The 13201-nt window shown below is 46.1% G+C and overlaps 2 protein-coding genes across 3 annotated transcripts; one reads left to right on the top strand and one right to left on the bottom strand.

Moving 5' to 3' along the window:
• Positions 1–3: 3 nt before the first annotated feature.
• Kbtbd4 (kelch repeat and BTB domain containing 4) lies at positions 4–6058 on the top strand. Of its 2 annotated transcripts, none has more exons than XM_055601130.1 (4): positions 4–83; positions 942–1559; positions 2737–2843; positions 4505–6058. In XM_055601130.1, exons 1-4 carry the CDS (start codon positions 65–67, stop codon positions 5363–5365), a joined length of 1605 nt encoding a protein of 534 aa, XP_055457105.1. In that variant the 5' UTR covers positions 4–64; the 3' UTR covers positions 5366–6058. The 2 variants fall into 2 exon arrangements, with proteins under 2 accessions (XP_055457105.1, XP_055457098.1); XM_055601123.1 differs by having other exon boundaries at positions 44–180.
• Positions 6059–6174: 116 nt separating this feature from the next.
• On the bottom strand, positions 6175–13201 carry Ptpmt1 (protein tyrosine phosphatase mitochondrial 1). The gene is made up of 4 exons (XM_055601111.1): positions 12832–13201; positions 12659–12739; positions 9243–9434; positions 6175–6776 (listed from the first exon to the last, which is right to left on the bottom strand). Exons 1-4 carry the CDS (start codon positions 13177–13179, stop codon positions 6642–6644), a joined length of 756 nt encoding a protein of 251 aa, XP_055457086.1. The 5' UTR covers positions 13180–13201; the 3' UTR covers positions 6175–6641.

Raw genomic sequence — 13201 nt, 5'->3', positions numbered from 1 at the left:
GCAATGGATCTTCTTCCGGGCAGTCGCGGGGCGGGAAGCAGAGGTTCCGGATCTGGGTACTGGCATGAAAGGAAGTAACGCAGGTAAGAAAGACCCGCAGGTGGGGAAACCGTGAAGTGTACGTAGCCCTAGCAGGGCACAGCGGTGGCCGAAGAGAAGAAGACGCAAAGAATCGTACGGGTGAGAGAAAGGGACAGGGTGGGCGTTCTGGGTCCTAATTTCCACACCGCTCCCCAGCTCCTGAACTAAGCTTTTGATGAGGTGGGTGGGGGGAGACGATGGACAGTTTCCTTGGAGACCGTTTCCTAGGCGACTCTAGGTGGCGCGGTCAGGTTGCACAGGGTTATGGACTTACTTGTGCCCCCGGCCTGGGACGGCTGGGCACTCCCGAGCTTCTTTAGGAACTCATTGGGGCGAGTAGGTAAGTAGGGAACAGCAGCTTAGAAAAGAGTAGAAGTGGAAGTAATGGATGTCCAGGCCCAGGCCTCAGGATCGGAATGTCTGCACTATTATGTCCGGGCAAGGAGGGAATTAACCACAGTAACTGGATGTCTTGTTTTATTTACTTTCTTCTTCTTTAATTATGCTTCCTCAGAGTCTCACTAGTTGTATATCCAAATAATTTGGTTTTAAGCTCATAGACTTCCTCTTTCATCTCTTTCATGGGCTGACCCAAGTCCTAAGTTCTTTGTTACATTATCATCAAGAATATCAGATTTTCCCTCAAGGAAAAACAACAGACATGGAACTTTAATTGAATTCATTGGAGGCGAGGACAAACTGCAGGAATGTCATAGACCATGTTGGCAGGGCCAGGAATAAGGCCAGTCTGGATCCACTTTGCTCTCATTTCCTCCTTCCCCCTATCTTGAATTGGACAGTTGGATTTATGGACTATGTCTGTGAATTACCCAAATACTTAGGGTGGTATTGCTTTGCAGATAGTTGGCAGAGAGAGAAGTTGCCTACCATGGAGTCACCAGAGGAGCCTGGAGCATCTATGGATGAAAACTACTTTGTGAACTATACTTTCAAAGACCGCTCTCACTCAGGCCGAGTGGCTCAGGGCATTATGAAACTGTGTTTAGAGGAGGAGCTCTTTGCTGATGTCACCATTTCAGTGGAAGGCCGAGAGTTTCAGCTCCACCGGCTGGTCCTGTCAGCTCAGAGCTGCTTCTTCCGATCCATGTTCACTTCTAACCTGAAGGAGGCTCACAACCGGGTGATTGTGCTACAAGATGTCAGTGAGTCTGTTTTCCAGCTCCTGGTTGATTATATATACCACGGGACTGTGAAACTTCGAGCCGATGAGCTGCAGGAAATTTATGAGGTGTCAGACATGTATCAGCTGACATCTCTCTTTGAGGAATGTTCTCGGTTTTTGGCACGCACAGTACAAGTGGGAAACTGCCTTCAGGTGATGTGGCTCGCAGACAGGCACAGTGACCCTGAGCTCTACACTGCTGCCAAGCACTGTGCCAAGACCCACCTGGCCCAGCTGCAGAGCACGGAGGAGTTTCTCCACTTGCCCCACCATCTACTCACGGATATCATCTCAGGTAAGTTCACAGAGGGTCTTATCATACCCAGCTATGCAAGAGATGATGTTCAGGTTCAGGAGAACCTCAAGTTTAGGTAACTAACAGGTATCAGTTTATATTATCATCCCCGTCTGGGCAGAGATTTAGATGCAGGTGGAGGTTCAGTGTTGAGAATAGTGTAGCTGCTGTCAGAGACAGCATGCTTCACAGCAGCTAAAGAATAAAAGGCTGCACCACTTTCCCACAATAGGAAGTCAAGTGTCTGATGTCTTCATCAAGATGTCCTGTACCTTCAAGGCCTATAGGACTAGTTACTTAAATAAACTGATGGAGATGCTTATGAATCAAGATATCTGAAATAGGAAAACATTTGGGAATCAACTTTAGGTAACAATGCTGCTCTTGCCAGTGAGGTGGAACTATACTTTGAATGTGCACGGTATAGCCTGGTAGGTGACTGCTGAGGCATATGGGAGCATATTATGCCATCTCCTTTTCTTTTAAAAAGCAAGTCAGAGCTAGTGGTATAAATCACCACTAGTGGTGATAGAGCACTTCCCTGGTGTACATGAGACCCTGGGTTTGACCCCAACACTGCCAAATGCCAGTGGTAGGGCAATTTCAAGTTAACTTCATGTCTGTATTGGATACATACATAAACAGACACACTAATGGTGGTCTCATAAAGGGGCTCAAGTCCTTTTTTATTTTTTATTTTTTTCCTTTGAGACAGTGTCTCTTTACATAGCCCTGGCTGTCATGTATTTCACTATGTAGATCAGAATAGCCTTGAAATCTCAGTTATCTGCCTGGCTCTGCCTCCCAAGGGCGAGAATTAAAGGCATTGCTCTTCTACAGCCAGTTTATGGCTCAAGTCTTGAGAGTTCCTTTAAGATTGTCATTGATAAGGCTAGATAGATGGCTCAGTTGTTAAAAACATTTGTTGCTCTTGCCCTTGATATTCTTACAAAGGACCATGGTTCAATTCCCACAACCCATGTGGTAGCTTACAACCATCAGTAACTCCAGTTCCAGGGCATCTGATGCCATCTTCTGACCTTCATGGGCACCAGGCATGCATGTGGTGCACAGATATGTGCAGGCAAAACACTCATACATAAAATATTTTTTACAGAATTACAAAACAAACCCAGTAATATTGTCATTGACCATACTTTTCTTTTGGCTCTCACAGATGGGGTTCCATGTTCCCAGAACCCAACAGAGGCAATAGAAGCCTGGATCAATTTCAATAAAGAAGAAAGAGAAGCTTTTTCAGAGTCACTCAGGACTAGCTTGAAGGTAAAGATTGGGGTGCCATAATCTCTGTGTATTCTAGCCCTCAGTGGCCTTTTTTTCTTTCTTTTTTGGCAGGGGGAATGTGTGTCTCTTGGTGTTTGTGAGGCGGTCAGAGGACAACTTGCAGGAGTCAGTTCTCTTCTTCCACTATGGGGGTCACGAGGATCAAATACAAGTGCTCAGGCTTGGGGCAAGTGGCTTTACCTACTGAATCATCTCACCAGCCCAACCTGGCTGTGATTGTGAATGTGTGTGTGTGTGTGTGTATGTTTGCGCAAGTGTGTAGAGTTATAGATGTGCAGAAAGTAGGCTATCAGGGGTCTTCCTTGAGACAGTGTCTCTTACAGAAGTTTACCATTTTGGCTAGGCTGGTTAGCCAGTCAGCAAGCTTCCAGGATCTATTTCTCTCTGATCCCTTAAGCTGGTGTTATGCGCATGTACAACCATGTCCAACTTTTTCTGTGGCTACTGGAGATTTTGTAGGGATGCTCAGGTCCTCATGCTGTACATCAAGTGCCCTTCACTCCTTAAGCCATCTTCTAAGCCTCTGACCTGGCCTCTTTTGATAGCCAAAGAGTACCAGTTTGAAGTTAGTAAGAACTGGGGAATCAGATGTGTTTTTTTTTTTTTTCCCCCAGAGCTGAGGATTGAACCCAGGGCCTTGTGCTTGCTAGGCAGGCGCTCTCCCACTGAGCTAAATCCCCAACCCCCAGATGTGTTTTCTTATCCCACAAATCATCAGTCTGTGAGCTTCAAAGCTTTAAAGCTTTTGCTGTCTTCTTGAAATAACTGCTTTCATCGAGTTAAGCTTCAGTCAGATGTGGTGGTTCAGCGGTGCAGCAGTGTAGAGCTCAGGGTCACTGTGCCTGTCTGCGAGCCACATCACCTGAAGGCAGTTTCCCACTTGTACTGTGCGTGCCAAAACCCGAGAACATTTCTCAAGGAGAGACGTCAGCTGATACATGTCTGACACCTCATAAATCATCAGCTCATCAGCTCGAAGTTTCACGTTACCATGGGATAGGGACTGTGGACATGAAGGCAAGAGGATCAGCCTCAGCTACATACTTAGTTCAAGGCCAACATAGGCTATATAAGACTGTATTAAAAATATATATATATGGGATGTAAGTTCTGGTTTTAATTTCTAATATTAAAAATCAAAAAAGTAGGGCTGGAGAGATGGCTCAGAGTTTACGAGTACGGGTTGCTCTTCCAGAGGTCTTGAGTTCAGTTCCCAGCAACCACATGGTGGCTCACAACCATCTATAATGAGATCTGGTGCCCTCTTCTGGTGTGCAGGTGTACATGCAGACACAACATTGTATACGTAATAAATAAATTAAAAAATAAAAATTAAAATTAAAAAAAAAGAAAAACAAAAAAGTAAGAACAGATGTGATACATACCTATAATCCCCCTTGGAGGCTGAAGCAGAAGAATCTAAGTATGAACAGTTTGTGCATCATAGAAAGATCTTATTTGAATAAATATGTAAATAAATTGAATTGTAGGGATGAACAAAACAGATTCTCTGCCCTAGCATAAAATGCCCAGAAGAGAGTAGTTAGGGGAAAGTCAAGACATGAGGCCTGGACCTTTCAGGATACCTGTCTTAGAAGTCTTCATATGAGCTGATGTCATCATTTCAATTTTGCCAACAGGAAATTGGGGAGAATGTGCACATTTACCTTATCGGAAAAGAGTCATCTCGCACCCACTCATTGGCTGTGTCCTTGCACTGTGCAGAAGATGACTCCATCAGTGTAAGTGGCCAAAACAGCTTGTGCCACCAAATCACTGCAGCCTGCAAGCATGGTGGAGACTTGTATGTAGTGGGAGGGTCCATCCCACGGCGCATGTGGAAATGTAACAATGCCACCGTTGACTGGGAGTGGTGTGCTCCTTTGCCCCGGGACCGCCTCCAGCACACCCTGGTATCTGTGCCAGGGAAAGATGCCATATATTCACTGGGTGGCAAGACACTACAGGATACCCTTTCCAATGCAGTCATCTACTACCGGGTAGGTGATAACGTGTGGACAGAGACCACTCAGTTAGAGGTGGCTGTATCTGGGGCTGCTGGGGCCAACCTCAACGGAATCATCTACTTACTAGGGGGCGAGGAGAATGATCTAGACTTCTTTACCAAACCTTCCCGACTTATCCAGTGCTTTGACACAGAAACTGACAAGTGCCATGTGAAGCCCTATGTACTGCCTTTTGCAGGCCGCATGCACGCAGCAGTACATAAGGATCTGGTGTTTATTGTGGCTGAGGGGGACTCTCTGGTGTGCTATAATCCCCTTCTAGACAGCTTCACCCGGCTCTGTCTTCCCGAGGCCTGGAGCTCTGCCCCATCCCTCTGGAAGATTGCCAGCTGTAATGGAAGCATCTATGTCTTCAGGGATCGCTATAAGAAGGGGGATGCCAACACCTATAAACTCGACCCTGCCACTTCAGCTGTAACTGTCACAAGAGGCGTTAAGGTGCTGCTCACCAACTTGCAGTTTGTGCTGGCCTGAGACAGTGATGGGAAGATCAGCTAACCCCTGCGCCCTCCCCTCTTCTGTGCATACCCGGTCAAATCTGAAACACCCCCACCCCAGCTCAGAGTAATGTGTTAGTTTGGGCATACATGAGGAAGGCAGCCCCTCAGCCTGCCCCCAGGCTCATGGGGTGCTCTGTTTAGGGCTTTTCACACTACTGCTGCTTGAACTCTGCCATTATCCCCTGTGATCCTGTGCCTCACTTCAGACTGCTTAGAGCCAACCTCTTCTCAGATTTAGGCACGGCCTCCCCTTACCAGATCAGTGTTAAAAAGAAGCACCTTGGTTCCCATGCAGAAAGAAAGTGGCCCATTCCTTTTGTTTGTAGCCAGCAAAGCCACTTTTCCACAAAGAATTAAGTATTAGAGTTTTCCTTCAGGATTTGGATGGGATGGTGGACTAAGCTAAAAATGTACTTCACCAGCAAGAATCAACTTGAGAATTCAGGATGTTCCTTCTGATGTTTCCTCATCTCTTGTCGGGAAAAGAAACTGTGGTTTGATTTTTGGCTTATATAAACAGATAAGCCAGAAAGTAGAAACAATTATTTCTGATTAATAGCAGAAACTGTTTTCCAAACTCAAATATATACAATCGCTGGTCTTTTAAAAACTCTAAGCTAAATCAAGAGTTAGGAACTGTTCATACCAATAAAAGTTTTTGAAATTATGTGTGTGTCTGTGCTGACTTCTGAAGGGAAACTGATTATAGACTCTACACTGCTGAGCCAGCCACCCTGCCTGTACCCCATACATCCTTTAACATTCTGACCACTGCTCCAGAAGTGTGAGGAGTCCCACAGGGATTGTTTTTATTTTTATTTTTGGAAGTGCTAGGGACCAACTTCAGGGACTTACACATGCTGGGCAAGCATTTTGCCAAGTCATACAATTGAATGACAGTAACAATAGATCTAAGTATTTCTTTCCTTTTCTAGCATTAAATGTCTTTGAGTTATGGTACCGTTATACAAAATATTAGATACACAGTAGATTTCTGTTAAAATTAATATTTCCTTGACCCTGTTGAAGAAAGTAACATTTAGCCAGACAATCTTGCTCTCTGCAGCCATCCAAGTGTTACTTCAGGAAGGAAGGCAAAGGAGGCACATTACTACTCAGCACATTTGCAGTATTGTCCTGGCCTAAGCCCTTTGTCCTTTAAACTTTCTACTGTAGCTCAGGGAGAGCCAAGTTCTTTGTCATCCACAGATTTCATATTCCTAATATATCAGCGTGAGAGATGTCAGCAGTTAGTTCTTCGCTGCCCTTGCAGCGATCTCCTTGTGGAACTCTTTGAGAACTTCCAACTGGTTGGGCCTGATGGAAATGTGTGGCCGGATTCTGGCGATAGCTTCTATAGCCTCTTCTGGGCTCCAGTTGTGCACCTGAAGTACAAGGTTAGAAAATCAGCCAAGAAAGGAAGGAGCAGGAATAACAATGCTTTTGGCCTATGAGTAGGGGCTGAAGGACTCTCGGGATTAATTTTTTAAAAGACTTATGCTAGCAAGGTAGCTCAGTTGGTAAAGGTACTTGCTGCCAAGGATGACAACCATCACCAGAGTTTGGTCCCAGGAATTGCTATAATGAGAGAACTAATTCTAATTCCTGTGAGTTGTCCTCTGACCTCCACATGAGTGCCATGCCCACATGCACTTGCACATACAAATAAAATAAATAATATGCAATCACATTTGTCCAGGTAAATGAGGACTCCATATTAGAGGGCTTTGAAATTCCTGCTCCAAGTTGGCTACAGTGGCACAGGCCTGTAATCCCAGCACCCTAGAAGGCAGAGGCAGGTGGATCTCTGTGAGTTCGAGGCCAGCCTGGTCTACAAGGTGAGTCCAGGACAGCCAAGGCTACACAGAGAAATCCTGTCTCAAAACAAAAGGACACATTCTCTGAGAGCACTTTTAACTACCTATAAGTAATTCTTACTCTGTCAAATAATGAAGAGTCGAACCCATGAAGCTGAAACCCCAGATTTCCCAGGTCTACTCTGTCCTTTTGAAGCTGGAATTTTATTAAGAATTTATAGAAGTTGGTGTAGCTCAGTGGTAAAGTGCTTGCCAGGCTTGAATGAAGCATTGTGTTCAAGACCCAGCACCTTATACACTGGGTACCTTGACATAGTGTGTAACTTGGGAGGGGAGGCAGGAGGATTAGAATTCAAGGCCATCCTCACTGACATAATTGGCTTTGAGACCATCCTACAATACATGAGCCTGACAAAGCACACACACAAAAATTTTTAAGAGCGTATGGTAGGGCTGGAGCGATGGCTCAGAGTTTAAGAACACTTGCTGTTCTTCCAAAGCTTCTGAGTTCAATTCCCAGCAACCACATGGTGGCTCATAACCATCTCTAGTAAGATCTGGTGTACAGGCAGAATGTTGTATAAATAATAAATCTTTAAAAAAAAAAAAAAAAAGAGCATATGGTAGCTGCTTTTCTGCACTTCATAACAATAGCTAGAAAAATTAGCACTTTTTAAATTTAAGAGAGTTACCTTTGTATTTTAAGGATACATACTGATTTAGAACCCAACAGGATTAAAACAGCTTTAGCCTGCTGGGTCAGTTCTCATTTGGACCAAATACCTTCCTAGATTACTTCTAGCAGATTGACACGGTCTCACTATATATGCCTGGTTGACCTGGAACTCAGGCTATGTAGAAAAGTTGGCTGTAAACTTGCAGATCCTCTGACTGCACAGATGTTAGGGTCATAGGTGTGCACCACCATACCCAGCTTCCAGCAGAATCTTTTAATAGCTTTGGTATAGTTCAGTCACATTTAGTCCATTATACTTCCTTAAACTACCCACTTGACTGGAAATACTATGCAAGAACCAGACTATTAGCAAAAATGAGTCAAGCTGGACAGGAAAAGGCAGTACAGAATGATAAAGGACTATAAAGCATTTGCTTCTAAATATTTTTTTAAAGCACCCTGGTTGAATAATTCTTTTTCCTCATTATCAGGGAATAAAGTCAGGGCCTCACACATGCTGGGCAGGCACTCTGCTGCTGAGCAATGGCCCCAGTTTTATTACACAAAATAAGTAACTATGGTAAAACAACAAAAACTAATGTATTCAGAACTTTACCCTGAAATGCTATAAAGCTAGAGGGATCATCACTAGTATTTGTAACCCCGAATTCTCTGACTTGCTATTTTGGGCCATGAACTCATTACACAGCCCTGTAGCTGAGGATGACAAAGTTCTCCCTCCTGCTTCCATCTGCCACGTGCAGGTCACCACACAGTTTTTTTGCCTAATGGACACTAGGTAAGCCCTCTACTTCTTGAACTAGCATCCTGCCATGCTACTTAAAGCAAGTGTTCTGGCCAGGTATGGTGGTGCATTCCTGTAACCCCTGTAATCCCAGCATAGGGGGCAGAGGCAGGATTGCTGCAAGCCTCAGTTACACAGTATAATCTCTACAGTAAACTCCAGGCCAGTCAGGGCTATATAACAATACACTATCTCAAACAAACAAAAAATATGGCTCTTTCAGTGTTCTGTTGGGTCAAACACTTTAAAATTCCTTTATTTTTGTAGATCTGCTGTAGGCAAGCACGTTGACATACCTTCTCATTTAAGTTTCCTGTCATATTTAAGCTAAGGAAACATCAGAGAGGAGATAAAGGACACATTTATCTTTCCTGATTAGTAAGGGCAGAAGGAGAAGCTGACCCAGGCACAAAGCGTGGGGTCTGGCACGAAGCCACACTACCTTCTGAAAGCCTGGAAGTGGGTAATGGCTCTCCAGCGAGGCCTGCCAGTAAACCATGCTACTGAGCTTTGGGAAATCTATTACAAGGCTACTCCAGTGCTATTTCCCCACCTGAATCAGATAGGCTGCCACCATCGTGGCACTTCTGGATCGGCCAGCCTTACAATGCACGTAGACACACTGGCCCAGTGACTGATACTTCAGAGCAAACTGGACTCCTCTGTGGAGGTTGGTCAAGGTAGGAACCCCAGTCATGTCGACGGTGCTAAGCCGTAGCTGTTCAACTCCTGCTTTCTTCCATTCCTAGAATTCCAGGTCCACCAGCATAAAAAGGAAAATCAAAGAAGCTTGAGGTGAATGTTTTGAAGAGGAGATTCCCAGGCAGCAAAACAACAAGCAAGCTCCAGGGGTTACTCTCAAAAACAGAAATGCTGTTAAAACAGCTAACCTTCCGTTAAGCAGACGCAATGCTATTAGAAGAACATTCAAGAAGGGCTGGAGAGATGGCTCGGTAGGTAAGAGCACTGTCTGCTTTCCCCCAAGGACCCAGGTTCAATTCCCAGCACCCACATGGCAGCTCACAACTGTCTGTAACCCCAATTCCAAGGGATCTAACACCTTCACACTAAAGCACATAAAATAAAGTTAAATATTTTTTTTTAAAAAGTATTTCAAATATTCTCTAGATGCTTCAATCTTTAGTTGCAAAAATAATAGCTCCATAAAATCAGCTGTGGGTCTGCAGAGACAGCTCCGTGGGGAAAAGCACTTACTGCTCTTGCAAAAAGACCACCTGAGTTCAGTTTCCAGTACCCCACCGGAAGGCTTACAGTCATCTGTGAGCAATGACCCACAGTCAGGCTTGCTTGCAAAACTAAGCCCAGCGCTTGGGAGGCAAAGGTGCCAGGGTCTCTAGGAATCTGAGTCTACAGAACGAGTTCCTCAGTCTCACAAAACAAAAATACCAGAACAATAAAATTAAGTTTAAAAAAAATCTGCAGAAGTTATGGGGCTGAAGGCTGTAGGTCAGTGGCGTGGTGCCTGGCAAGGGAAGTCCCAAGATTCCCATCACTTCAATAACGGTATGAAGCTGTGTTTTTGCCTATTTAGGACCTGCACAGTGATCAAGCTGTAGGCAAAGTAATACATTTGACCCTAAGTGCATAAATATCTTTACCCCCTTTTAGAGGGGTAGATAGTAAAATAAATAGGGTTATTTATTTTAAAATTTAAAACAACACACTTTAGACAGGAGTGGAGTCTCATGCCTAAAACCCCAATTCTAGGATAACTGGAGCAGGAGGATACATGCTGTAAGTGGAGTTCAAGGCTAGTCTAACACAGAATAAGACTCCCTTCACCCCTTAAAAAAAAAAAAAAAAAAAAAACCCTACCTGCGTTTGTGTAATATTATTTGAGAAAACACAGAAATAAAGCCTTTGCCGTATTAGGCAACAGTGTTTTCGCTTTAAGACTTCAAATCCACTTAGCTACTTTTACTAGCTTTGTTGTTGTTGGTTTGTAAATAAGGTTTCATAAGACCAGAGTGATCTCAGTTCTCACTATAGATAAATCATGTTTGAGCACACATTTTTTTATGATATGAAATTAACTTGGAATAAACCCTTTATTCTAGTGGTGGGTGCATAGGCAAAAGCTTTAATCTGAAATTACTTTTTAAAACATCATGCAGCTATGATAAGACAGACTGGGAAGGAAGCCAAGGAAGCCTAGGATCTGATGTTCCTGCCTCAGCTTCCTGAGTGCTGAAATTACAGGTGTGCTCCTCCATCTCAAGCCCTCCATACCTTTAGCTAGTCCCTGAAATTTAATGACTGCAGGAAGGCCAGTTTAACCCCATAACAAAAACCTGAAAGCACATTTTTGCTTGTATATCAATTGAACCAGAACCAGTCTGAGAGTTGTTATACTCAGGTAAGTCCTGAGTCAGAACGTCTGGGGGCTGGAGGTAGGATCTGCTACTTCGGCAAGGTTACCAGAAGATCCTTGTGCTTCACATGGACAGACCAAGCACACTGTCTGTGTGCCTTCCTCTCTGCTTAGACTAGACAGCTAATGACCCCTCGAGACCTGTGACAATACTTTGGGAAATTCAAGTATCACTGATGTATCCCACCCCCTTTTCCTTTACTATAAAGGACCTCATATAGCTCAGGTTAGCCTGGAACTCATATGTGGCCCAGGAGGAGCTTGAATACCTGAATACCTGACTTTTTTTTTTTTTTTTTTTTTTGGCTTTTCAAGACAGGGTTACTCTGTGTAGCCTTGGCTGTCCTGGTCTCACTTTGTAGACCAAGCTGGCCTTTAACTCAGAGCTCTGCATGCCCCTGCCTCCCTGAGCGCTGAGATTACTGGTGTGAGCCACTACGCCCAACTATCACTCTACAGCTTTTCAATAATTACTAACAAGATATGGGGTCGCTCTTCTTTTTTACTTTTTTTTTTTTCGAGGGTGTAGTGGCAGTGTTTCAAGGCAGGATCCCATTATGTAGCTGTGGCTGACCTTGAACTCACTGTGTAGATTAGGCAGGCCTTAAACTCACAGAGATCCGCCTGCCTCTGCCTCCAGAGCGCTGGAGTTAAAACCGTGCACCACTATGCCTGGCTGGAGCGAGGATGTGCTTTTCTCATCTGTGTGGTTTTGTTTTTAGATACAGGCTCCTGCAGCCCGGGCTGGCCTCCGCCTCACTACACACTGTGGCTGGTCTCACGTTCTCGGTCCTCCCACCCTCACTCTGGTCTGAGGCTCTCCCCTTAAGGAAGTGCTTTCCTTACAGTTAGCCTTCATCTCCAAAGGCTAATACATTGCCTAATTCATATTTGATGCTAAAATCTGCTCAATGAATGAAATCAGCAAAGCGCATAAACCACAATTTTAGTTACTGAGGTTAGTGACCAAGATCACAAATACAAGCTGGGTGTACTAGCACATGACCGTAATCTCGGTACTTGGGAAGTGGGGGCAGGAGAATCAAATCAAATTCATCATCGACTCAAGACCCTGCCTCAGAATAAACAAAAGTAACATACACGTGTACAATTATGTGCCTAAAGACCTCACCCCTCGTACCGATTTTGAAGCAGGATTTCCCTGTGCCCAGACTGGCACGGAACTCACTACATAAGGCCAAGCGGGCCGGGAACTCCCAGCGATCCTTCCGCTTGCCTGTGCATGCTGGAACTGCAGGAGTGAGCCACCCACACCCCGGGTTAGCTCGCTCTCTTTTACTGACAGTGGCCGGGGCCCTTCGAACTCCTGGGATCAAAAAGATCCTGCCTCAGCCACCCGAGTCACCGGGGCCCTAGGCTCGCAAGACTTCTTTCTGGTTTATCAACTTCAGCCGCTTTCCACCTGCAGCCATTGAAACTGGATGCGCATACTCAGTGCTTGAGAAAGCAACCAGGTCTCCAGAGACAAGGTCATCCGCTGCGTCCCTCCCTCCCCTTAGCTTCTCCAGCTTTCACAGGCCCGACTGCCGGGCCAGGCTGGAGGCCCGGGTCCTCACCTTGGCGGTGTTGCACAGGAATCTAGTCTCGTACTCCTCGTTCATGGTGATCACCCCGCGTACGTTCTCGTCCAGTACCAGCTGCCGAGGCAAAGAGGGGGCTCAGCGAGGGCCGAAGGGCGCCAGCCGGGGCCCGGGGCCCGCTCCCGGCCCGACCCGGCGGCCTCTCTCACCCGGCGCGTCATGCTCCGCAGCGGCAGCGCGCCCAGCAGCACCGTGGTGTCGATGCGGTGGTACCAGTCCCGGTGCGCCCGACCGCGCACCCTCCCGCGGAACACGGTGTAGAGCAGCGTCGGGTAGAAGAGCACCCGGGCCAGGCCGGCCTCCAGCCACGCGGACGCCGCCATCCTGCCCCACCCCGCCAGGCCCAGCGGCGAACCGCCCGCCCCCGGGCTCGCGGCCAGCCACCGCGAGGAGGTCGCGGAGGACGAGGGCTGCCGGCCGCCCGGCTCCCCCCGACCCTCCGAAGCCGGGTCCCCGCGGTCCCGACCGGGTTTCGGGAATTCCGGGACCGGAACCATGGTTTGGGAGGGGAACCCCGCG

Source organism: Psammomys obesus, unplaced genomic scaffold (assembly GCF_907164565.1).
Source record: "Psammomys obesus unplaced genomic scaffold, mPsaObe1.curated_primary_1811, whole genome shotgun sequence".
NCBI lineage: Eukaryota > Metazoa > Chordata > Mammalia > Rodentia > Muridae > Psammomys > Psammomys obesus.
This window is presented reverse-complemented; position numbering and strand designations above follow the sequence as displayed.